This window comes from Ascaphus truei, chromosome 5, assembly GCF_040206685.1.
Source record: "Ascaphus truei isolate aAscTru1 chromosome 5, aAscTru1.hap1, whole genome shotgun sequence".
Taxonomy (NCBI): Eukaryota; Metazoa; Chordata; class Amphibia; order Anura; family Ascaphidae; genus Ascaphus; species Ascaphus truei.
The window spans coordinates 23,742,914-23,769,244 of NC_134487.1; the positions used below are offsets into that span (position 1 = coordinate 23,742,914).

The 26,331-nt window shown below is 43.1% G+C and overlaps 1 protein-coding gene across 5 annotated transcripts in view; it reads right to left on the minus strand.

Annotated features, from left to right (window-relative positions):
• UPF2 (UPF2 regulator of nonsense mediated mRNA decay) overlaps nucleotides 1–26,331 on the minus strand; it is a 118,866-nt gene that overhangs the window by 66,440 nt on the left and 26,095 nt on the right. For all 5 annotated transcript variants that reach the window (XM_075599482.1, XM_075599481.1, XM_075599479.1 and 2 more), the window contains 7 exons: nucleotides 25,411–26,190; nucleotides 22,536–22,696; nucleotides 20,960–21,157; nucleotides 16,179–16,325; nucleotides 15,401–15,504; nucleotides 14,035–14,120; nucleotides 178–286 (listed from right to left, as the gene is read on the minus strand). In XM_075599482.1, the coding sequence (XP_075455597.1) occupies nucleotides 178–286; nucleotides 14,035–14,120; nucleotides 15,401–15,504; nucleotides 16,179–16,325; nucleotides 20,960–21,157; nucleotides 22,536–22,696; nucleotides 25,411–26,190 (1,585 nt within the window). The remainder of the gene's footprint in view (nucleotides 1–177; nucleotides 287–14,034; nucleotides 14,121–15,400; nucleotides 15,505–16,178; nucleotides 16,326–20,959; nucleotides 21,158–22,535; nucleotides 22,697–25,410; nucleotides 26,191–26,331) is intronic.

The window sequence follows — 26,331 nt, forward strand, 5'->3', positions numbered from 1 at the left end:
AGATTTTCAGGATATCCCTGCTGCAGCACAGGTGACTCAATCAGTGGCTCAGTCAAAGAGTGAGCCACTGAATGAGCCACCTGTGCTGAAGCAGGGATATTCTGACAACTTGACCTGTTGGTGGCCCTTGACTGGAGTTGGCCAGCCTGCTCTAAAAGAACCGTGAGTAAAACTTACATGAAACCGGAAATCCCCCTTAAGCATGGAACAGAGGTCTTCTGCTATATCAGACATACATGGGTGCAAGGTGGCAACCAATCTCGCATAGAATGGCAAGAGATCCAATCTGAAAAAGGAAAAGTTGCATCAATAACTACAGTCATAGTATAATTAAGTACTATTATCGGGGCGTGAGGAGGGAGAATACAAGTTAGATTTGCATATATTAATTGATTTATCTGTCCACCTACTCAGAGCGGATATGAACCTTTCTTCTTACCGGTCACACAAAATGTATCTGAAACCTTGTCCCCAAGTACATGAGGCCTTGCCCAGTAGTACTATAATATGGGAACATGGACTAAAAACTTGTATGTTAACATTGGAGACATTCCATTGAAAGGGTTTTTCTCCAAGGAAATAAAAAATGAAAAGACAAACCCTAATTGTATGTAATTAAAGTGAAAAGATACCCAGGAGAGCCTCAGTTTGTAGATTTTAATAATTGGGTCATAGGCATGTGCTTTTTTTTTTTTTAAAGGGATCCTACACAACACATCTATAGGGTCAGGAATTGGGTCATAGGCATGTTTTTTTTTTTTTAAATGGGATCCTACACAACACATCTATAGGGTCAGGTGTTCCTTTGTTTTGGTTGTACAGGTTTCCTCCAAGACGGTGTATTTTTATTATGCTGAAGCTCCGATTGTATGGAAGACAACTATGATTATTTTGTTCTAGTCGGGGGAAAAAGTGAATACATGTTACATTTGAATAATATCAGACATTAGAAAACCTTTGCACTGTAGGACTAAAAGTGAATTTGGAAGAGCTTTCAGCACGGTTGGTTTTAAGTCGAAAGCAAATCTGAAGTCTCTGCGCTAACTACTTGGTTGCCAAAGAGGTCTTCAACGCACTGCAAAGCCAAATGATTAATGGAACTTATCAGAGGACGTTAATACTCATACAGAATACATGTCCCTACGCTGGCAGCTCCTTGCAGAAGATGCGCTGGCACAATGCCCTTCTTTGAAAAGCTTACACAACCTACATATGTTTGCCTTAGGCACCACAAACTAAAATGCTGGCACAATGACTGACGTAATCAGGGCCGTACTCCAGATTTTCTTGCGGATAAACTTCATATACAAACAAAACATTTATGCACATTAACAGCGAGTCTCAAACTTTGATGGCTGAAGAAAACTTTCTAAAAAAATACATTTCCCCAAAGTGAATCTTACGGAGACAAAACGGACAACGGTCCAAAAGAATACTCGTCTGAATGTAAAAACGCTAGTTTGTGCACGTCTAGTTAATAACCACCAAAAATAAATGCAGTTTTCAAAGCATTATAAAGTGTACGACAGGGACGAACATTTCCCGTGCATCTGGTTGCATAGAATTCTGTCCCTGGCCTCCGTGTTGCGATGCTGCATTGATTATCCGGTCAGTCACAGCTGCAGCCTGCCGCAGAGTGCCCGATCCTGCTTCCCTAGCACAAAACCAGAACAGGATGGGGCGCCGTTACCAGCAGTGTCCGACAGGTCTGTGAGAGCAGCGCTGCTTGCTGTGGAGTGCAGGAGGCCGCATCAGAGAGCAGGCGGCAGAGGCGCACGAGGGCTGGTGGCAGGAATAAGGTGGCGAGCTGCAGGACTCTGCTTGTTCCTGCTCTCCATGAGGTCAGGGGGAGGAGTTTCAGTGCACGAGTGTGTCACAGATGCACAAACTGACACTGAGGTAGAGACCTGAATAGTAGGCACACTGATAAACTGTCCCATCCCTCTCCATACACTGGGAATTGGCGATTAGCATGGCAATTAGACTTCACAGTGAGGGGGAAGAAGCTACATTCCACCCCTGCAACATCTCCACTCCCGCTACCCTGGGGAGAGACAGACAGGGGACTGCTGGGGTGGTAGCAGTTGGGGCCACCTGTTGCCCAGAAATCCTCAGAAGCTCCTCACCCCTATCACACGCAGATCTTATCACCTGAGATAAGACTCCAAGAGACTTTTCATTATCACAAGGTTCAGCTCACAACTGGAACAATCTACCGGAGACTCTCAAAGTCGCCACCAGTTTAAGTTCTTTCAAAACGAAAGCCGCCACACCTTTTAATCTGTTCTGTAACTGTTACATACGCCCATAACATTATCTTTAACTGTTCATGCAATGTCTTTACAAATAATGTATAGCCCTGTTCATTTAATGTAACCATGTATTGTCATCATAACCATGAGCAGGACATACATTGAGTTACCTCTCGTTTTCAAGTATTACCTTCTGGTAAAACATTTTTATAAATTAATAAAACTTCTAACCCAAAAGGTAGAACTATTGCTGGTTATTTCTGTCATTATTTCTCTTATGGTTTGTATACTGTTCTTCAGATCAACTAGCGTTTCATTAACTGGGAAACATTTAATCTCTTTCTCCTGCAAATAACATGGTCACACAATACAAAAAACACAAAGCACTAGGGTGTTCTGCCCTCAATTTACTGTAGTTATTCTGGCATATAAAAAAGGCAGTACATCGACTGTGTGCATGTACTCACTGCATAGTTTCTTTTAGACACCATTAAGCTGTACAAACCGCTTACAAACCGAAAATAACCGAGACACATTCACTTGCCCGGAGATTTCAAGAAGTTACCAATGAGTTCTACCAACCCACAAAGTAATGGCAGATTTAGTTTTGTTCAAGCATGTGTAAAATGAGACAGAAAGGAGGACAGATGGAATATTGAGTGCTCAAAAGTGTATTTACAATTATCTCAAGTAGTTACAACAAAGTCAAAAGGCCTACAGGCACATGCAGTCATATTATCCATGGTGACTACCAACTGCACCGTTTCAGAGAAAGCCACAATTTGTGAACAGCTGCCTTTTCACAATAGATTCTTTAAAAACACAACAACAAGACTGCACATAACTAAACTCTCACAAATGGATATTACATCTCTATGGGGGAATAAAACAGAGCTCTTGTTCACCTAATCCGGAGATACAAACAACGTGCGTGAGAAGGGTGTGAATTCTGCCTCAAACACAGAGGGACCTTAGTAACCTGATTTTACATTCATGGGGAGGCTGGGGATGCATCTAATATTTTTCACATCAGACAAACACATTGCTACAGGACACTGGCAGTTAAAAAGTTTATACTACATAGTAGATGAGGTTGAAAAAAAGACATGCATCCATCAAGTTCAACCTATGCTAAATTTAAACGACAGATACTTAATCCTATAGTCCTACTTACTGTGTATTGATCCAGAGGAAGGCAAACAAAAAACCCCAGTAAAATATCATCAAATGATCTCATAAGGGGGAAAATTTATTCCTTCCCGACTCCAAGAATTAGCAATCAGATTTCTCCCTAGATTAACATCCTTCCGATGTTTAATTATTTGGCATATCCCTGTTTACCTTTCCTTTCTAAAAAGATGTCCAACCTTTTTTTTAACTTATCTATTGTATCAGCCATCAGTCTCCATGGGTAATGAATTCCACATTGTAACCGCCCTTATGGTAAAGAACCGTTTCCTTTGTTGCTGGTGAAATCTCCTTTCCTCCAACCTTAAGGTATGAATACTACTACCTCATTAAAGTTCAGACTGACCAGGAGCAAGGCGAGAGCTGTGCTGTAAAAGCTTTTCGGGGGCGCCCTGGCAGCTGCAACATAACAGCGCTGTGGTGAAGTGACGAAACCACGGAAATGTTGTCACAGCCGTAAAGATAGCTCCCCATGACAATGGGAAAAATTTGACCCCGCTCTAAACTTCTAAAGTTATTGTTTTTTTTTTTTTAAATAAAATATAATTAGAGAACAGCCCCCTGGAGAGGGGGTCCAGTGCGCCAGTCACTGGCATGCATGTGACCACACATCAGCACCCTAACTAACTACATGTTCCGTCTGGGGGCATTTTCTACAAAATGTAATTTATTGACCAAGAAATTGATATTTTAAATCACAAAATCAAAGCATGATCAAGGGGAAATACTGTAACTGTGGCAGAGCCATACGACCGCTGCTTTCAAAGCAGGGGGTGGGAGGGTGCTTATTGGGCAGGACAGGATTGTAATGCCAGGGGTACAGAAGAAATGGGGAGCACACAAACTGGAGGCCCCGTGGCACTTGAGACCACAATTTCTAGAAGATCTTTTTTTTTATTTTTTGCTTGTGGTATTTATAGCAAATTTGTGAGAACAGAATTTTTTTGGGGGTGGGGCACTGCATAAATACTTGACATTACTTGCACTGCTGTTATTTTTAAGAAATAATGACAGAGGCGTCGAGTTGCATTTGCAAAAACATTTAAAATGCTCACAAGCTCCAAAGTTATTCCTATTTTAAAAAAAAAAAAAAACAACACCTCATATGCAAGTGAAATCCAGTACACGTGAAATTCCTTTTTGTGTTCGTTTCATAAATAAAATATATTGCTCGACAGTTTCACAAGTTCACACCCAAAAGCCTTGCTACAACTAAACAACACTACAGACGTCGTTATCACAGAGTCTGCAGCGGCTACTCTGTGCTCCCAACTACAGCAAAGCACTGAGCAGACAGCACTAGGGCAGTGGTTCCCAACTCCCGTCCTTAAGGACCACTAACCGTGCAGGTTTTAAGGCAATCCTCTCATTAGTACAGATGGCCCAATCATTGTGACTGACCCACCTGTGCTCAAGCCGGGGTATCTTTAAAACCTGCATTGTTACTGGTCCTTAAGGACTGGAGTTGGGAACAACTGCACTAGGGGAAGTCCTGTGCGTGCTGTGGGGGGTAGGGGAGACTACTTTATTCCACCATTGAGTGTCCGGGAAAGTAGCAGAAGACAAAAAATAAAGGGAGCGGATGTGTTACCAGGAAGTAATACATTGAGAGTTACCGCTTGTTTTCAAGTATGTCCTGGGCACAGAGTTATGAAGACAACACATGGTTACATTAAATGACCAGAGGCTATACATTATATTTAAAGACATTTCAAGGACAGTTAGAGATATGACACGGGCGTATGTAACAGCAGTTACAAACAAGATTAAAATGTGACACCGCTGAAGTCTTGAAAGAATTTAGACCGGTGGCGACTTTGAGAGTCTCCGGTAGATTGTTCCGGTTGAGAGGTGCCCGGTAAGAGAAAGAGGAGCAACCAGATTCCTTATTGAAACTTGGGAACGTGAACAGTCTTTTGGAGTCAGATCTCGGATGACAAGAGCTGCATGTGGTAGGGGTGAGGAGCTGGTGAGGATAGCCTGGATGGCTTACCTAGAAAGTATTTGAAGGCAAGACAGGAAAAATGTACCTTGTGCCTGAACTCAAGTTTTGGCCAATCTAGTTCTTGGAGCATTTCGCAGTGATGTGTGTTGTAGTTACATTGGAGGACAAAGCAGCATATTGGAGTTGTAGAGGATATCTAGTTTTCTAAGGTGAATTTGGGGTGCTGCACCATATACTAAATCCCAATAGTCTACAATTAGCATTAGCATCTGCTGTGCAATGCGTTTTCTGACCAGCTGGTTTAGAATTTGTTCCTATAAAATACACCTAGTTTGGCATAGGTTTTGGATGTCAGTGTATCAATGAGCAACACAAATGTTAAATGTGAGTCGAACCATATGCCCAGATATTTAAAACTAGTGACAGGGGCTAGGATGGTATTAGAGTTGGTTCTGATCTGTAGCTATGTCATTGGTAGCTTCAGAAATTTAGCCGTAGTTCTAAATACCATTGTTGCAGTCTTCTCAGTGTTTAAAAAAAAAGTTTGAAATCCAGTTTTCAAGTCTCGAAAACTCAGATTGAAGTATGTGTTCAAGGTCAATGGCTGTGTACATATAAGATTGTGTCATCCGTATACATGTGTATTGATGCTCCCTTACAAGCTGTAGGTAGATTAATGAAGATTTAAAAGAGTAGGGGCCCCAGAAAAGCATTGCAGGGCACGACAGGCGACATCCAAGGTGTTGGAGTTAGTGCCCGAGATAGACACATGTTGGGAGCTACCATTTCAAAGCTTGTTTAACACGATCAACAGTATCAAAAGCCTTTGCAAAATCTAGGAATATTGCACCAGTAAGTTGTCCCAGTTCCATTCTACACTGGATCTCATTGCAAACTTTTAGGGGGGCAGTTACCGTGGAATGTAAAATTTGTCTTGGTATGGTAATCTCTTAATTGGGAGTGCCAGTTTTCCAGGTCTTTGGGTTATAGCCTGTTGACAAAATAGAGTTGATTAGGGAGAAAGCTGCATGGCAATGGCTGGGGTACCGAGTTGTAGGAACTTTGATTGCAGTATGTCAGGTCCACATTGGCTGCTTAGTTTTAATGAGGAGCGCATGTGTAATCTCCTCTTCAGGTATTGGGACAAATTTAAAATGATGGGCACTGTTGGGAGAGGGTGGGGCTATATGGGTACTTTTAGTTGCACTATGCTATTAGGGAAGTAGCACACCCCATAAAATACTAATTGCATGTGTTTGCAATGTCAGTGGGATTTGTCATAGTAGTATCATCCTTTTTGATATTAGATGTTTGTTAATGGCTAGAAGTCTCAAATATATTGTTGATTACCTTCAAGAAGTTTGTTGGATTTGATACATTTTGGTGAACATTGTCAGAGTAATATTAGCCTTGTGCATGAATTCTGCAAGCATCTGTAGTTAAGATCCTTGGTGGTGCCAGTTACTTTGTATCTTTTCCACAAGGCATCCTTAAAATGGTAAAGGGCAATAACGGTTGGTTCTAATCCACAGACTGCGGGCCTCCCATACTCTTATTCTGCGTAGCGGCGCATGGAATCAGGGTCAGGTATCAAGCTGATTCTCTACCAAGGGCAGTTGGGGAGATCAACCAGAAACGGTTGTGGGTTAAAATTTCAAAAATGTTCTAGCGAGTAGAACTTTAGGGCTTAATTTGAGTGGTCTAATTTACCTTACACAGTACACTATTGCATGGTCACTGAAAATTTCAGAGAGGATGCCAGAGGATTGGATTTTGTTGGGACTAGAGTATAGCATCCAGTCTAGCAAGGAATGGTTACTAGATTTTAGGTTTGCCCGTGTGGGTTGGGAAATTAGTTACGTTAGGTTTAGTGACTTGAGATGTGTCTGGATCCTGTTGTTTTTAGGGTCAAGTCAATTGAGGTTGAAATTCCAAAGAACAAATGGCTCATTCTTGCCGTTCAGAGCAAATTGAGTCAAGAAATGGAGTAATATCAGTCAGGGATTGTAGTGGGGCAGTAGATGACATTACTTCTGAGCCAGTTTGGGGGCCGTGCCATGCACACCTGTTGTGAGTGTGGGGGGAACTTGTTGATTGAGTTGGAGGACCTAACGGGGGGGCTTCACCATGCAGGGTGTCCCTCCGATATAGTCCGCTCCCGCTCTTCTGTCTCCCCTCCCCACCCCCCCTCTTTCCATCAGGTGTTTGGTTGCACGGAGGGTCATTATCCCACAAGCATTTTTGCCGTTTGTCACCGATGTGCTACCCCCACGTGACATTTATTATGGTTCCACGTCTTTTTCATATTTACATATGACAGTTGGCTAATAAGCAATACAATATATTGGCAATCAGTTTTCATATGCACCTAGGATGGTTTTTTTTTTCTTCTATTTTTCCCTGATGACAGCAATAAGAATGGGCTTAGAGAGAAAGGGAGACGGGAGGCAGGCATATTTTGCCAAGTGGGAGTTCAAAAGAGGATGGACTTGGGGGGCAATTTAGCAAGGTAAAATTTAAAGAGTCTTCAATATACATTAACACCACTCCTCCTCTCTTAGACCTATCTTTCCTATAAATGGAGTATCCCTGAATGGTGATAGTTGCATCAAGGGTTTTAAGAGTTAGCCATGTTTTGTCAAGAATGATGGCTCTGGGTTTATGCATAAGGCACCATGCCCTTGGGTTCATCCAGTTTGGGCAGCAGGCTACAGATATTTATATGGGCAACAGATTGTACCTTTCAAATTCCAAAAGGGGCTTTCCAAGGGGTATGGGACAGTGTTGAAAAGGGAGGGCCTGGGATTAGTTCAATACCCCCTGCAAAAGATAGCAACAGTATAAATAAAACTTTGAGTAATTGTTTGCCGGCTGTAAGTTTGTGAGGTTTGCCATTAGAATGAGTTGTTCTCCACCAACGTTCCATACACAATACAAGGCTTTTTATTAGTCCAGGGTGTGTGATGATATTGGGAGTGGGCCAAGAGGGAAGAGTTTGTAGTGGATAGAGTGTAACATTTACATGAGGTCGAATTGAGGTAAGTCGTAGGCTCATTATCACAAAGGTAGGTAACTTTCCACCAAGCTGTGGTAAGTCTATTTGGTATGTGCATTGAGCAGACAGCAGATGTGTGCCTTTTGCCTGCCGCTGAAAATGTTCTGCATTTGGCAATACTAGGGTGTCAAGGGATTGCAGAGGGATTTGGGGAATAGGAGAGGAAGTTGTGTTTGCAGTGTTGGGATAGACTGCATAGAATAGGAAACTCTGCATACTCACACTGACAAAAATACCAAGAGAATGCCAAGTAAGGATAGTCTAAATTACTTCACTCAGTTACAAAAGCAGAGTGTAACTGGATATTGGAACGTACGTGCGCGCAGGTTGGAAAAAGGAAGAAAAGGCAACTTCATGTAACCAAACAAGAGCATCTGCGCCTTTCTAAGTATTTCTTAGTTACATGCTCACTGGGTTTTATTCCCCGTTTTTGTTAACCAGTAACAACTTATTTTTAGACTGAGCGATTAAGTTGATTAGGTTAAATCAATTACCCAATTCAACATAGGAAACCCTTAATAAAGTGAAAGCAGTCAGGCCATCCTATCAATGCAAACAATCTCAGACTTAAAGGCTTCCAATTCTGCAAGGCCCCAAGACAGGGGGGGGGGGGGGGGGGCAACTCTAGTCCTCAAGGGTCACCAAAAGGTCAGGTTTTAAAGACATCCCTGCATCAGTACAGGTGGCTCAGTCAAAGACTGCATCACCTGCGCTGAAGCAGGGATATCCTTAAAACCTGACCTGTTGGTGGCCCTTGAGTACTGGAGTTTGCCACTCCTGCTCTAAGACAGGTGCAAACAAGCAAAATAAATAACACATACAATATCTTGATCAAAGACCTACTGGCATTATATAAATCAAAATCATCCCTTTTCTAGCAAACATCATTTGTGCGATTGCCTAAAAAAAATCCATAATGAATAGCTAGATGAAACAGCGCCCCCTGGTGAAATTAGCTGGAGACGTTTTCTCCATCATGACGATGTAAAGCAGATATATTTTTTCTATGATATTTATTGTGTCGCAACTCAAACTGGTTCATGTCAGGCTGCGATTATGGAGTAAGATTAGTTGCGCCATTTTTGGATATGTATGGGGGTAGATGAGGGATTTATGGAGCAAATGGGAGTTAGGGTGGAGTTACATTTGCATATTGGAGCAGGTCTATGTATTGTATGTCTTTATTTATATAGCGCCATAAATGTACATAGCGCTTCACAGTAGTAATACATGTTGTAATCATATAAATAACAAATAATATAAATAACATGTCATGGGAATAAGTGCTTCAGACATAAAAGTAACATTAAGGAAGCGGAGTCCCTGCTCCGAGGAGCTTACAATCTAATTTATTATGTATAACGGAACGTGTGATTTGCGTTACTTTTCGTGACCATTTTCTGCTTTGGTATTCTTTGTCCCCTTATAAGGTTGCGCAAGTGTTTCTTTTAATGCAGAATACTAGCGCAGAATGAACTGCAGTAGAAATTTATTACGTGTCACATTTTAGACAGAAAAAAAATGAGAATTTATTTACGTGTAGCCCCCTCTTGAATGGCGACATTTCTAAAAGCGGTTAACTGCGTGGGCTCACTCAGGGTTCGCCCCTTTCTATCCCGTGACCACAGATGTCACCGTAGGGTATATATAGCGCCAAGCTGTTTTGGAAGCAGGTTCTTCAGACTTCTGACTGGGGTCCCCAATGCAAGTCCTGTACATAGCGTTTCTATAGGTCTAGTCTGCAGCTATTGCAGGCATACCCCGCATTAACGTACGCAATGGGTCCGGAGCATGTATGTAAAGTGAAAATGTACTTAAAGTGAAGCACTACCTTTTTTTCCCACTTATCGATGCATGTACTGTACGGCAATCGTCCTATACGTGCATAACTGATGTAAATAACGCATTTGTAACAGGCTCTATAGTCTCCCCGCTTGCGCACAGCTTCGGTACAGGTAGGGAGCCGGTATTGCTGTTCAGGACGTGCGTACAGGCGCATGCGTGAGCTGCCGTTTGCCTATTGTGCGATATGTCCTTACTCGCGAGTGTACTTAAAGTGACTGTCCTTAAACCTGGGTATGCCTGTATGTCTGTTACCGTTTATAGTTTTGCAGTTTGGTGCAAATTACTAGTCATTAGCCAGTGGCTGTTAAAGGATCAGACAGTCCAAGTTTGCAGGAGAAGGATGCCACAGTGTTCTCATAAGGTCGCCAATACTGAAAACTGTCACATGGAATCTAACCAAAACGCAAGGTTCTTAAAGAGGCATTCCCAGCGCTTTTTAACGGTCTTATTTTTTTGATACTGGATTGAAGCAGGGGGTCTCCGGAGCTGAACTCCATTAATTTCAGCTCCGGGGAGCCCATACTTCTGGAGGTACTTGCCTTCGTAGTGGGTGCCAACCGCCACTCTGGGGTTCACTATATGTCTGTATTTCAAAACTGCCGGGCCCTGTGGGCCAATAGGAACTTGAGACATCAAAAGCTGAGAGCAGAGAGATAATCCTTCTTTGCTTTATGAATACCAGATGGTTTCTAGTTAGGCAAATTTGTGCACAATAAACAGTGGGCTTGCTTTTCTTTATTTAAAACCGCGTGGCAATGTATATTACCACAGGATCTAGTAGTTATTGATTCATTATTTATAAAATAGGTTCTCTTGGTGGTTTCTTTTCATATTTGTTATTAGAAAGAAAATTCCAATAAAGATTTAAAGCTGCAGTTGTCCTTTTTTATTTTATTTATTTTTTTACTTCAATAGTTTCATGTGGGCAATCTCTAATTACCTAAAGAACTGCATAGCTGCCGGTCAATTCGTTCTCCGTCTATTGATCGGCAAAGTTTGGCGACATCTTTATATATGGGGAATGTAAATCGTTGCTATCGGAACAAGCATGCTTGTTAAAATAGAATACAAGAAAATTGGTCTGTCAAAGTTGTTTTTTTTTTTTAAAACAGAAAATGCTAAAAGTATTTTTTCTTACTACAGAACTGATTTATTAAAAAAAAACACACATGCAGGATATTGCCTGAACTGCAGCTTTAACATATATCTTTACTGTGGTTTGTGTACCTGGTCTGTAGCTTTACAATGCACACCTCCACAGGGAGGCCCACAAGGTTCAAACAGCTGTCTGTAAGTGGATTTCGTGACCATGCACTTCTTTAACCTATGCTTTGATGGAAAAGCTGTGCAATACAGCAGAAATAAGCTTATAATAGGGGTCCATGGTAAAATGCAAATGAAGGAAAATGTGACACTCGGTGCTCATTTGCATGTCATTACCCAGAATCCCTGGCTGTAATGGAAGCAAGTATACCGAGTAACTATGGAATAGGCAGGGTTGCGGACCTGAGACATGTGAATGTGCTCACAAGTATATATGTATATGTCTTTGCTGTAAAAAAAACAATATACAATATATGGATTTGGTCAGGGAACAACGAAGGTATCGCCAAGCAAGGAAAGCTGCTACAATTCCAACATATCAGCAACAAGCGATAGTTCATAAAGAAGTTTAAAAAAAAAATAATAATTAAAAAAAAACAGTAGATTTATTTTCTGTATCTAAAGAAGGGTCAGTGGACCGGAAACATTGAGTATTGCTCCCTAAAACAGATTCATTAGTCTCTCTACATTTCATAACTATGAACAAAGATGGACTGTACAAACATATCATGCTTAGATAAATACATAAAGGGAACATTGTGGCATTTCAACCTGCTAAGACATCGCTTGAACAATATTTTGGATGATTTCTAGTAAAATCGAATGCCCTTAATGATTGTGTATTGTAAACCGGACCTGTGGATGGCCTTTGAGGTCTGGAGTTGCCGAACCCTGTGTTAGATTGTTGAAAGTCGCTAATTTTGCCTACAGAGGCTCCGAATTTCTGCAAGACAGTCGGGATCAGACATGCAGAGACAAAGCACTTCCAGGATTAGGAGGGAGCATATTCGTCAGGAATCCACCCCAAAAGAGAAAAGCCAATATAGTGCACTTTTCTGTGTGCAGTGTGACAGGAACAATTAGCGAAGTCTTGGCTCATATAGAGAGCCTACTTACAGACTGGCAGATATTCAACAGCAGTGAGTATAGATGGTATCAGCCGATGTTAAATCCAATCTTATCTTGTGCGTCTCAGGGAAAGACAAAAGAGAGCCAATAGTGCAGACCAATAAAAATTTATCATACATAAAAAATTAACAGTAATGTACTCACATTCTGTACAAAAATTACAGGCACATAAGGTGGAGTGTAACTTTGATACTGCCGAGGAGATAGGTAGCAGCAGCCGTCTTTCAGTCAGATCCTCCCGCAGCACGATCGCTTCGGATGGCGTCTGACGTCACATCCGCCGGAATCACAGTCTCTTCCAGGTTCTCAGGGAAAGGGCAGATGTGGCGATGGCTGATCCTCTCGGCGTCACGTCACACTCTGTTTAGCTCAATGCGTATCGCTAATAATAATAATAGCATGTTCTTGTATAGCGCTGCTAGGTTTACGTAGCACTATACAGAGACATTTCACAGGCACAAATCCCTGCCCCGTGGAGCTTACAATCTATGTTTTTGGTGCCTGAGGCATAGGGAGATAAAGTGATATGCCCAAGGTCACAAGGAGCCGACACCGGGAATTGACCCTGATTTCAAACTCAGTGCCAGTCAGTGTCGATACTCACTGAGCCACTATGTATGCAAGTTTAACAAAATTAGAGGCATCTTAATATAAGTCTTACGGACGTTTGTATATTTCCACAACAGAAATGTGCTTCAGAGATATATGTAACAAGGTAATGGTTTTTTTTTTTTAAGTGCTTTGGACAACGTAACTATGGAATATAAAATGGTGCATAAGACCTAAAACTGTAATAATCATTTTGAGTAAATGTATTGAATGTTCGTCTAGACCAAAGTTTTTCAACCAGGGTTCAATAGGCTCCCCAGGCCTCCCTAAAGGGTTCCCTGCCACTTTCAGGTCCTTTTTATTTACAAGGCATCAGATCTATGGCGCGCTATTAGAGAGGGTTGGGGTTCCTTTCAATGCAGCTGATCCCAGATGCGCTATTGTAAAAAGTTGGAATTCCTTAACCAAAAAAAGGTTGAAAACCTCAGTTGTAGACCAGGGGTGCGCAAACGCCTGGTTCTGCGCCTCCCTGCCTGCTCTCCCCCAGTGCACGCGCCCCGTCTTACCTGTGTGCCGGCCAAGGTCATATGATAGCACGTTACATAACCCCGCGCTGTCATTTGACACCGCGTTGCCCGAAGCCGGCTGAATCACGGTAAGCGAGTTACAGAGGCCACGCATGATGCACAGCATTTAATTTAAATGCCTAGGGGAAGAGCATGGGGCCTCTGTAACCACCGAGTCCACCCAAAAAAATATATATATATCCCGCGCTCGCACCCCTGGTGTAGACGATCATGTTAACAAGAGGAGTTGAGTTCAGTCACTTACAAAACCAAAAATGCTGCTGAGCTTTTACTAATCTATTTGCATAAATGTCAAGCCATCAGGTAGCATAGCGCAGCAGCGGAATACCTGCATTCAATGTATTATACAAGCAGTATTTTGAATTCATAAAAATACTTTACCTCTGTCTGGGAACAATGAAAAGCGCTCGGACCAACTTCCTCCTGTTAGCTTTGGTGTTCATGTTCATGCAAAAATCCATTGCAGCCTACAAATGAACAAGAAAGAATAATTAAAGGGAGGCTATGACACAAAAACATTTAAGCTTCGAATGAAAACTTCACATTGAAATGATACACTTTCCAAATGTCCCTCTCGCAGGATGGGCCATACATTTGAGATGCAGAACACTGAACATGGCAGCCCCCAGCAGAAGACCGTGAATTACATTAGTTAGTATGATCCTGCTTGATGATGTTATTGACATCTAGACCTTTCTTGACATTTTAACTCCATTACCTTACGTAGAACAAACAACTATTTTTTCTTGATTGGGGTGTAGCCTGCATTGAAATTTATTTTGGGGTTTTGCCATTAAGCCAAATAAAACATTCCGTCAGATAAGCGCAATCTAATTTTAGATGGTGTGCTATTTTCCAAATTGAGCTTGCTTTCTGGAATAGCTCTTTATTCGTTTGAAAGAAAACAATCTTCATGTTTGAAACCGTCATGCTCAGTGTAAAGCGGTGACGTCACTCCTGAGCACCTCGGCTGCAGCTGCTGTGCCGACAGAGGTGATTCTAGTCCCAGCTACACCTGCCTAGCTGATGGAAACGTGGGGTGCCTACATAGGGGATCGGGAGCGGTGCTTCCCCTACCGGAGCCTATCTTCCCCTGCAGCGCTGCGAGTGTCAGCCTATTGGAAATCAGCAGCGGGTGCTGTAGTCAGTGGAGCTGGTCTCTCGTCCAGAACGGGACTGTTTAGATCGTTGAAACCGGGAGCTGGTGCCTTCCCTACAGGCTGGTGCCTGCTTGAATCTGGACACTTTCTTGCTCGTTCACCACTGAATTGGCGGTTCCATTTATGGGACCAATATTAACCCTATGATGACCATGGGAGTCATATGGAATATGGAAATATTCCATATGGAAAAGTAATATTATGGACATTGAGCCACATGTAGCAAGCAGCCACACGCCTACAACACCTTCAATGAGCTGCAAAATTTCTTTAGGTGCTGTAAGGGGTCTCATAGCTTGGCAGCCCTTGGCACATACAGTAGCCTTTAATCTGCACCAATCCAGTCAATGACTTGCAGGCTTCTCCAATGCCAAAAAGGTTAAACAAGTACGTGTCTGCTCTGTAGATGAAACTCGCATGTAATGTTGATGTATGGTACTTCATCAATCTGCCTGTGGCAGCATAGTACATTAGGTATATGTGTATACAGTACATGTAAAAGAATAGAAACAATAATAGATTTCCTCAAGTGAAGCTTTGTACGCCACAAAAGTGCAGGAAAGGAGAAAGTAACAAGGTTACTATACCTTATCTATCACATCACGGTTAACACAGTTGGGCAACTGCTGGATAAACGCATCGACTATGAGTTTTAAATGGGACCCAGTACTTGCTTCTTCGTCCTCTTGCTCTGTTAATGAGACAAAAATCAGCATACGCACCCACAAGCTTCAAGCTAATGACATATGGGACCTCGTATTCTTCTATATGCAGAGAACAGCGTCCTTACGATGTTTCTGAAAAGGGCGACTGTCATAACTGGGCGATAAGCTGCTCAAAATATTACTTTACTACGACTCAAAAGGGAAGCTTCTTCTATATCAACACAATCATGATGGTGACATGCAGTCAGAACTCGCTGTGCACCTTAATTTTGGTTAATCCTTATTGCCAGTGGTCAACAAATCACCAAAAAATCTACTCGCCACCTAGTACCACACGTGTGCTGCTTGGGTCAATAGGAGCTCGCCACGATGTTAAATCCACTCGCCCGGGGGCGTGCAAATGTATAGGTTTGTCGAACACTGCTTATTGCCTATAAAGGGCCTAGCTACAGAAAGATTTACAGTACAATCATAAAGTGAAGGGCAAAAAGAAAAAAGGCGTTGCATTGCCTAATCAACGTATAGGTTAAAATAGTCTTAGCCTTAAAGCATATCCTGCATATAGCATTTCTATGTACACATACAAGCGAACTGCATTGTACGGAAACCTGTAATGCACCTTTAACAACATGTGCATACATAGAGATCATTCGCTATAGTCCATGTAGGTATAGTTACTGTATGTATGGTTAGGTCTTACCTTGTTCATCCAGAAGCTTTTTTGTGAGGTCTTCTGCTTCCTCTGCACCTTCCATCTCCATTGTATCATCATTGATATCCAATGCCTCCAACTCGATCTCCAGCTCCTCCGTTGTGGGCACTTCTTTCTCCTTACTATCTTTGGAATCTGAAAACATTGTCCATAGAAGATTACTGAATTACTCTTCCCCACAGTTTTCCATGCTACTAGATTAACTACATTGCTAGATTAAGCCACCTGGCAGCACAGAAGTTAAATGGTTTCACTATATAAATAAATTATATAATTTGGCAATACCATTTTGCCCCAAAAGTTGCTTATAGGTGTGAAAGAAATTGCACGGATAAAGACATACATTATTTCACAGGGCAGTTAAGAAGGTCCATTTTCTTTCCTTTCCTGCCCCAATCTAGTAACCTCTCCATTTGACAGTACATTTTCAGCAGCCTTGGACAAGTCAGCTCCAGCCATCACCAGTCACCCCGACAATCCAGGCCACAACTGTGGCGCGCACACACTTTTCCTGCTACCTCCAAGTGCTCACGTGCTGCGGAACCTTAATGGATGAGATCCCGCTCTGAAGCAGACTTCCTCCACGATAAATTCATACTCGTCTCACTGCCCTCTCCCTTGCCAAGCAAATCTACTTTTCTTCACTCATACAAACTCCTATTCGTCACCTTTAAAATATCTTTCTCTGCCAAACTGCACCTGCACCCAATTTACCCTCACAGTCCGAGACCTCGCCACCCACTTTGACAAGATTCAGTCAGACATAACATCTCCTCGTGTTAAGCTCCACATGCAACACACGACACCTACCTCCCCTCGCAGACATAAATGCACTCTCGGCTCATTTTACCCTGTGACCGAGGACGAGGTGTCCGCACTCTCATTTAGCCCTACAATATGCCCCCTTGATCCTATTCCTTCACACAGTCTCCACTCCCTCTCTAGGCACGTCAACTCACCTTTTTAAACATTCACTTCAGGGACACTGCCATATTCCTTTAAATATGCACTCATCATGCCCATTCTAAAGAGACCCTCTCAACTCAGCCTCCCACTAACTACCGAATCTTTCTATTCTCCTCTTTGCCTCCAAGTGACTTGAGAAACTTGCATACAACTACCACTTTCTCTCATCCAACTCCATGCTTGACTAGTTGCAATCTGATTTGCTTCCTCTACACTCCACCGAGACAGCATTATTAATTCTCCCGGATCGCTCTATTGTCTTCAACATGGTTAATCACCCCCATCTCCTGCACACTCTCCACTCCATTGGCCTCGGTGATGCAGCCTTCTCCTGGATCACATCCTACCTATCCAACCGCTCCTTCAGTGTCTCCTCCTCACTCCTTCGCTCTGTTGGGGTCCCACAAGACTGTCCGTGGCCCTCTGCTCTTCTCACTACACCTCTTCTCAGGCAAACTAAGGCTTTGGTCCCGCTGCCGCAGACCACCAGCCCCTTACCTCCAGTGTGGAGGTCCCCGCTGGCTCCTTACTACTTGGCTGACCGTGCTGTGATGCGTCAGCCGGCCGAAGCTGCAAGCTCCTAGTGATTTGCAGCTCTGGCGCGTCACGTGGTGCGGCAGTCAGCCAATGAGGGAAGGAGGGGGAGGAGCTACGGATGGGAGGCGGCTTGGGAGGGGAGCAGGAAGGAGCTGCGGGGGAAAAGGGTGTGTTGTGTGTATGTGTGTGTTGTGTGTATGTGTGTGTTGTGTGTATGTGTGTGTTGTGTGTATTGTGTGTGTGTGTGTGTGTGTGTGTGTGTATGTGTGTGTATGTGTGTGTATGTGTGTGTGTGTGTGTGTGTGTGTGTATATGTGTGTGTGTGTGTATATGTGTGTGTGTTGTATGTGTGTGTAGTGTGTATGTGTGTGTAGTGTGTAGTGTGTATGTGTGTGTATGTATGTGTATGTATGTGTGTATGTATGTATGTGTATGTGTGTATGTATGTATGTGTGTATGTGTATGAGTGTGTTGTGGTGTGTGTGCGGTGTGTGTATGTGTATGTTGTGTTTGTATGTGTGTGTGTGTATGTATGTATGTGTGTATGTGTTGTGTGTGTATGAGTGTGTTGTGTGTGTATGAGTGTGTTGTGTGTGTATGAGTGTGTTGTGTGTGTATGTGTCTGTATGTGTGTGTATGTGTGTGTATGTGTATGTATGTGTGTGTATGTGTGTGTATGTGCTGTGTGTATGTGTATTGTGTGTGTGGGGGTAGACGGCACCACGATCTCAGACCTGGCAAAGTTTTACCACGCCCCCCCCCCCCCGGCTCCCTACAGACCGCATATCGCGGTCAAGTGCCTCTCCACGCGCCGCCTGTCTGCAGTGCGGGCGCGTGGTCTGAGGCAGCGGGACCTTAGCCTAAGACAATCGTTTGGCTTTCAGCATCATCTCTATGCTGATGACAGCCAAATTAACTCTCTCCTGTTCCGAATCACCAACTCTCTCTGCAATCTTCTCCTGGATGTCCTATCATTAAACGTCCAAAACAGAAATAATATTCTTTCCTCCTTCCACCCCTACACTCAAACGCTCCCTCACGGTCAACAATCTCATTAACACCTCAAGCCAGCTGTCTAGGGGTCATATTTGACTGATCTCTTCTTCATTCCTCCCGAAGTCATGTCGTCTTCACCTCAAATATTGCGACGATACGCCCTTTTTCGCACTCATGATGCAACTAAAATACCAATTCACTCACTCGTCTTGTCTGCAAACTTCTCTTTGTTGACATGCCCCTTGTCCACCTATCCATCCAAAAATGCTGCTGCCAGACTAGTCTCTCACTCCTACACTGGCTTCCCATATCCTCTAGAACCACATTTAAAACCCTTGATCTGATTTACAAAGCTCTCAACGTTCCCCCCCTTACATCTCAGTCCTCATCCGCAAACATTTCCCTAAATGCTCCCTGCATTCTGCCCACGACATTCGCCTTTCCTCTGGCCTTATTACCTTCTCTCACTCCCGCCTACAAGGCTTCTCCTGTGCTGCCCCCTCTCTGGAATTCCCCGCCACGCGTCTCTCCCCCAGCTGTGCTGCCCCCTCTCTGGAATTCCCCGTGCTCCTGTGCTGCCCCCTCTCTGGAATTCCCCGCCACGAGTCTCTCCCCCAGCTTTCAGACATTTAAAAACTCCCTTTTCAAGGATGCCCATCTGGCTTACCTCAAACTCTGCATTCCTCATTGGGACCAGCTGTGCAGCTGGACCAATCTCAACACTTGCAACACACTCCCCTAACATCCACACCCTGAAACCTTAATGGCATTAGCTGTGCAGCGGGACCATACCCCAAACGCACTCCATCCAACAATGTGCAGCCACTTCACATTTTGTCTCAACATTGTCCCCTTATTCCCCCTAGACTGTAAGCTTTCATGAGCAGGGCCCTCGTGACCTCTTTGTATCTGTTTGTCCTTATTTGTATGCAACTCCGTTTATGTCATTATCAAATCTCGGTGTCCTTGGAGATCAGCTCTACTGTTGGGAAATCCTCTGATTTTTGCAGTGCGGTAATGTATATATGGAAATAGAAACATGGAGTGCAACAATAGTGCATTATCCCAAATGATTTTCACTTATCAATTTTGTTTATATCAAGGATACGTATAAATTTCACTTAAAGCAATAAGTGAAAATCCTCTGGGATAATGCACTATTGCTGCACACTTTTCTTGTTTCTATTTCCATATACTGTACGCATTACGGCACTGCAAAAATCACAGAGGATTTCCCAACAGTAGAGCTGATCTCCAAGGACACCCACCTATGACGGGTTTGATTTCATAGATCAATTGTATGATTCATTAACTGTCTAAGCGCCATAAAAGTCCTTTTTTACAAGCCCCTTTTGAGATAGTATTGGATAATGTTTCAATGGGTTTTTTTGTTTCCCTTCCTCTGGATCAAAATACTGTGATTACAAATATAGGATAAGTATCTGTCGTCTAAAATTAACATAGGTTGAACTTGATGGACGTGTCTTTTTTCAAGCTCATGTACTATTTAAAAAAAAAAAAAAGGATATATTTCCCTAAAATGATTTACATTGAAAAAAATATTGCAACAGCTAACTCACTTTATATATAAAGCATATGTATCCTTTCATTTTTTTCTTTGTATGTGTAGAGTTATACATATCAGTTCTCAATAAAATACCAATTTAAATGCCAATTGAAGGAGAAAATATGTAGGGTACTTATTAAAGTATTCCCCCCATAAAGACTGAACGAGTGCACTCCGCGTAGGTACGAGAACTCCAAAAACCTGGTCTCTTTTGCGGTGAATCAAGAACCGGTTACATTTAAGATACTCGCATGCTGCAGAAGTCGATGAACATCTTAAGGAACATTACTGTATTTAATATTTACTACTCAACTAAAAACGCATATACAGCTGGGCTAAGAAACACAGCTTCTGACTAGACACGTAGAGAGAGAAAAGGCAACAAAAGCATCAAAGACAGCCCAGTAATACCCTCTAGTTTCAAGCTCCTTTTAAAAAACCATCTGAGAAACCGCCACCGTTTATAAAATAAATGGGGATTATAACGGAATGCCAATAAACAGCATGGGCATGACAAAGCCAACCCGGCTGTCTCAGAAGGTGCAGTAGCCAAAATATAAAGACACTATTACAGTAATATTCTAATTACACAATGTAGCATTCCATGGAGAACCTCAGCGGGTAGGGAGCAGAATATCCAGTCCTCACAGACAAGCAGCTGTTTTCCGAGCGGGGCAGTGTAGTCTGTAGTATTTAACTGTACCTTTTAAGTCCTCTTTGCCAGTGTCCTTGATCTGGGAATTTTTCTCGTTGTCTTTGAATAAGATGGCAGGTACAAAAGCTTTCAGGTCAATCATGTTCTCGTAGAAGTTGCGGGCATCCTCATCTTCCCAGATGCCTCCTTCCAAGTCGTAATCACCAGGCTTCCCGGGTGTGAAGATGTCAATGCCAGTCCCGTGTTCTAGAAGAGAACAGTATACAAGCGCAAGCCTCAGAAACCACGTGGCTTTATTGCAACGAGAAATATAAAAAAACAAAATAACAGGGTTATCCGTATCAAGAGAAAGAAGAAGTGCTAAAACCCGACAGGTTTTACAAATGCAATTTAAAGGAGCAATGCAAGCGAGCGATTTGTGTGTGTGTTTTTAACATAGGTTTGAAGCAGAGGGTCTCCAGAGCTGAACCCCTTTAATTGCAGCTCCTGGTCCCCATGCTTGCGGTGATACATGCTCCTGTAGAAGGTACCAGTATCCTGCAAAATTAAATGTCTCACGTCATGTGGGCCAATAGGAAGCTGCAGTGGATGACGTCACGGCTTCCTATTGGCCCGCAGGGCGCCGGAGCTTTGAAAAGCGGCCATTGCATGATCCCTGGTAGCCAAGTGGGTGGCTACCGGCACCCCTACGCAGGTAAGTGTCACCAGAAGCAGGGGGTAACCGAAGCTGAAATGAATGGGATTCAGCTTTGGAGACCCCCTGCTTCAATCCTAGGTATTAAAAAAATCGCCTGCGTGGTTTGCCACTTTAAAAGCAACATAGCAGATTGCAGCCTTCCCTCTGACAACATTAGAGCAAGAATCGACACTGGTCGGCTCAGAATGTAGGAAGTGAATAAAATGTATTTGCTAATTAATTGAAATGGCATAAAAGTGAGTGCATCTAAAATAGGTTTGCGATACAGCTAAAAAGTGAAGCAACGTAAATAAAAATATGATGTAAATAAAAGCAACAGGAGTTTTAAGTAGCAGCTACAAAGATACCTGGGGAATTCCCCATTCTCTAGAAGACGAATCCCTGCGGATGTACAGGCGTAGCAGCCATTATCGCTCTCGCTGGCGTGTTGCCATGGGAGGGAGGGGGGGGGGGGAACACACCGCCAGCAAGCTCCATTGTAAATGCATTAGGCACGTGCAAAAAAAGGGGTGGCGCCAACGTGCCAGCAAGTGTAATGTACGCTGCATCTGTGTTTCGCTGTAAGTGGAGAATGTTTCAATTTGATTTCTATGTAGTCTACAAAAATTGTAGTTTCAACCCTGCAAGTATACTAAAAACTGTTTCAAAATTGTCAATCCGTGCTGGTTATTTTTAACCACCAAGATCTTTTATTGCCCTTCCCAACACCAGCCCTGTGCTGAAGCAGGGGTATCCTTAAAACCAGACCTGTTGGTGACTCGAGGACTGGAGTTGGTTATTTTCTTCTGCTGCCATCATCTCTTTAGAATACAATATAGCGCTGCGAGTCTAAATATTACACACAATGTTCTAAACATTGCAACACTTGCCCAGCCAGAAGGGAAAATGCTCATAACAGAAAAAGGTTTCAGACTGTAGAACCCGTACCCTCCGGCGTCGGTTTGTCCTGAGGAAGTTCCGGCATATTTTCATCCAAGAGATCAGCGAGAGACTGAGAATTTGCCAGCAGTTTCTGATAAGACGTCGCAAACTCCTCAAACTGTTTGTGTCGGTCTTCACTCAGCTCCCCTTTGGTGTGTAGAATGCGCCTGCACAAAAATACAGACAAATCATCAAGTAGAAAGATATATATTTCTATTGGTCTTTTGATTGTAAATAGCTAGTAATTTGTGATAATATATGAACTTTAAGTGCATGTTTTAATAAAGACTGTGTACCAGTGTGATTATTTGCACTTACAGACCAGAACGGATTCAGTGCATTGCCGGATCGGAGCGCCCTGAAGAAAGGTTACTGACCCAAATGATTGGTCAGGGTTTCCAACAAAGCTAAAATATAGCAAGTGGATAAAAAAAGTGTATGCATTGTTCTATAGTAAAAAAAAAATCACCCTAGAGGAATCATATGTGCAAGCAGGCCACGGGTGCCATGCACGCAAGCAGAGGGGACCACGTCCATTCCGATTGCACTGACCACTCAGACGGAGCAGTCTGCTATTAGAAAGCGAGCATGTGCCTGTGATATACCAGGTACAACATCGGAAGATTAATAACTCCTCCTTGTGCGGGGGATAAGTTGAATCCCCACTTTGCCTTTCAAAACTTTTTCGAAGTGAGGACTCCTGCGTTTCCATTAATTTAACTGTATGAGAAACATGGCAGCATAGTAATACAGACCGAGTACACACAGTTGTGAAGACATCCTGTACATGCACACACAATGGTTAACTTATAGCAGAAACACATTTCGACCCATAACATTCCATTAATAACAAAAACTGCACATATTAAATGCATGGTTCTTGCCAAGTGTAACCCTGTTTGCCTTAAGTAGAAGGTGTTTGCAGGGTAGGAATCAGCTTTAAGAGTCTTCTTGAATATTATTGCATCCTACAATTGTCCGAGTCTTACATCTAAGAAAATCTGCTAATCGGGTGACACGATGTTGCTATGACAGAGACAAATGCAACCGCAAAATTGCAATTAAAAGTGAAATCAATAAGTTCTTTTAGCCGTCACCACGTTTCTGCTTTCAAACACTAGTGCATAATTATTCCATCTTGGGAAACGTGTATATTTAGCTATCAAGGGGAACAAAAGTACATACTGCTGCAGCATCTTAATGTCATTCTAAAAGGTTACCATGGGTAATTCATCGTATTAGAAAAATATATATTTTGTTGTTAATAGTATGCAATATAGTGTTAGGATTGTGTGCGATTTCATGTTACTGTAGCACACATTTGGCATTTTTTTCCTTTGCTCAGGTGTAAAATATTGAGAGATTATATCTCTGGAAAGGGTAGCTAAACCCTCAACAGTAATAAGTGAACGAATACAGTAAGGGGCTTAGTCAATGCTCTTGGTGCATAATTAGCTGTTAAATATCTGTGGGACTGAGCGAATGAGAATACCTACCTTTGCTGTACTAGCACCATCTTCATATCCTTATGGCCATTTTAACACCTTACCCAAGGGCAGATACCAAGTATGTTAGACTTGACAAAAATATAAATCAGAAGAGCGTATCATCTTGCTAGATCTTAAAGCAGCAAATCCCCCCAAAAGATTTTTCTTAAGTTTACCTGAAGCAGGGTTCCCTCCGAGCAGACATGTGGTGCCCTGTCCTCTGGGGACCCCCTGGTTCATGAGATATTTGTAGCGTTTTTATTCGTGCTGTTTAGACACACACAAAACTACAAATATAGCCCTGTCAGGTGACCCCGTATTGTGAATGGGTTAAGTAGAGACTCATGTATCGCACACCAGCCAGTGAAAAGCAATAAGAATATATCCTACTGAAGTATATTAAGTTATATAGTCTGTATAACTACATATATCTTCATCCACACAGGAGAAGACTCATTTGATAATTAGGCTACAAGGGGGAAGGATGGATGGATAGATAGATAGATAGATAGATAGATAGATAGATAGATAGATAGATAGATAGATAGATAGATAATCTGTGGGGTCATTAATTTAAGAACACTTTTTTTCTCCTGAAGTGAGATAGGATCTAGGGTAGGAGTGGCCAACTCCAGTCCTCAAGGGCCACCAACAGGTCAACAACTAAGCCACTGATTGAGCCACCAGTCCTGAAGCAGGGATATCCTTCAAACCTGACCTGTTGGTGGCCCTTGAGGGCTGTAGTTGGCCACTCCTGATCTAGGGGTGTTGAGATGCTCATTATCATTATACTGTGTAGCATGTTACTTTTCACAGGCAGTGAAAGACATCCCAAAGTTAGCAGAATGATGAGCCTCGGAATTATTGTCCAGAATAAACTTTTCCTAGAAATGTTAAATCTTATTGTTTCTGTTCTCTGCATAAGGAAATGTAAAGGTTAGTGGGGACTCCATGTCCACAACGCGGCACTGAGCTCATTTACACATTACTGGCTCCTCAACATAACCGCAGCAACCCTAAGGCGAGTTAAATTTAGGGGCCTGACAGTGCTCGGTATCATACACCATTATACACCATACACCACTATTCATGCTCAGTATCGTACACCAAAGCATGCTAATTTTTCAGTGAGCAGCAACCATTTCTTAAGTACAGGGGTGCTCAACTCCAGTCCTCAAGTCTCCCCCCTCCCAACAGTTCAGGATATCCCAGCTTCAGCACAGGTGGCTCAATCAGTCCCAGCTTCAGCAAAGGTCTTCGGCAGAGCCTCTGATTGAGCCACTTGTGCTGAAGCTGTGAAATCCTGAAAACCCGACCTGTTGGGGGGGGGGGGGGCTTGAGGACTAGCATTGAGCACCCCTGCACTAGTACAATGAATCGAGTCCCATGGTCACCTGTTCTGGAGCTCGATATTCTGCAACTCCCGGTGGTCCCTCTTCAAGTGCTTGGTCAGAGAGGTGAAGTACTCCTTCAGCAGGTTCAGGAAGGGCTGCTGTTTCTCCGGGCTGATGATCTCACAGGGAGGAAAGTTGAGGCTGAATTTTTCCCCTGCGTACTTCACCTTCCTGGGCACCAAGCCTGCAATATCATCCCCGCAGTGGCGGCAGAAGCTGATCACCACTGAAACGTGCGCGTGGGAATCGCGGTCAGAGTTAATGATGTTCTTCTGCTGCTCGTAGATCAAGGAGAGGCCTTCTTTGTCGGTGAAAATGCCGATGATGGTTAACTCTGCAATGAAGCGCAGGTCCGTTCTCAGCTTGGTGATGTTGGGCGTTTTTTCCTCTTTGCGGGCCTCAAAATGCTTTTTCCAAACCTGAAGCAGGGACGGGGCAAAGTCGGCATAGCGCTGGTGAAAGAGGGAGCAGAGGTGCACGGCGCAGTTAACGTCCGAGATCTTCAGCTTGGCTTCCACTATGGAAGCAGCGGCCTCCGCTATGTACTTGCTGAGGTTGAGGCCGTGGAAATCGTGGGACAGGGAATCCCTCTGCTGCTCGGTGATGGTTTTCAGTTTCTTCACAAAGGCAGTGTTCTTCTTCAGGCTGGAGTCCAGCCGGCCAAAGAAGTTCTCCTCGGGGCGGTTGTTGGGGGCATTCTGGTTTTTGCTGCGCAGTTCCTTCCTGGCCTGGTGCCGCTCCCATGCTTCTTGGTGCAGCTGGTGGGCTTCCTCTTTCTCTCTGCAAAAAAAAAAAACCCCAAACAACGGTTAATTCATTTAAGTTGGGCAATTACTTTATTTATTGAGGAATCTTAAGGATCTCGGTCTTTGCAATACTGTGCACAGACAAAAGGAAAAGAAAAAAAGCCCGTTTAAAGAC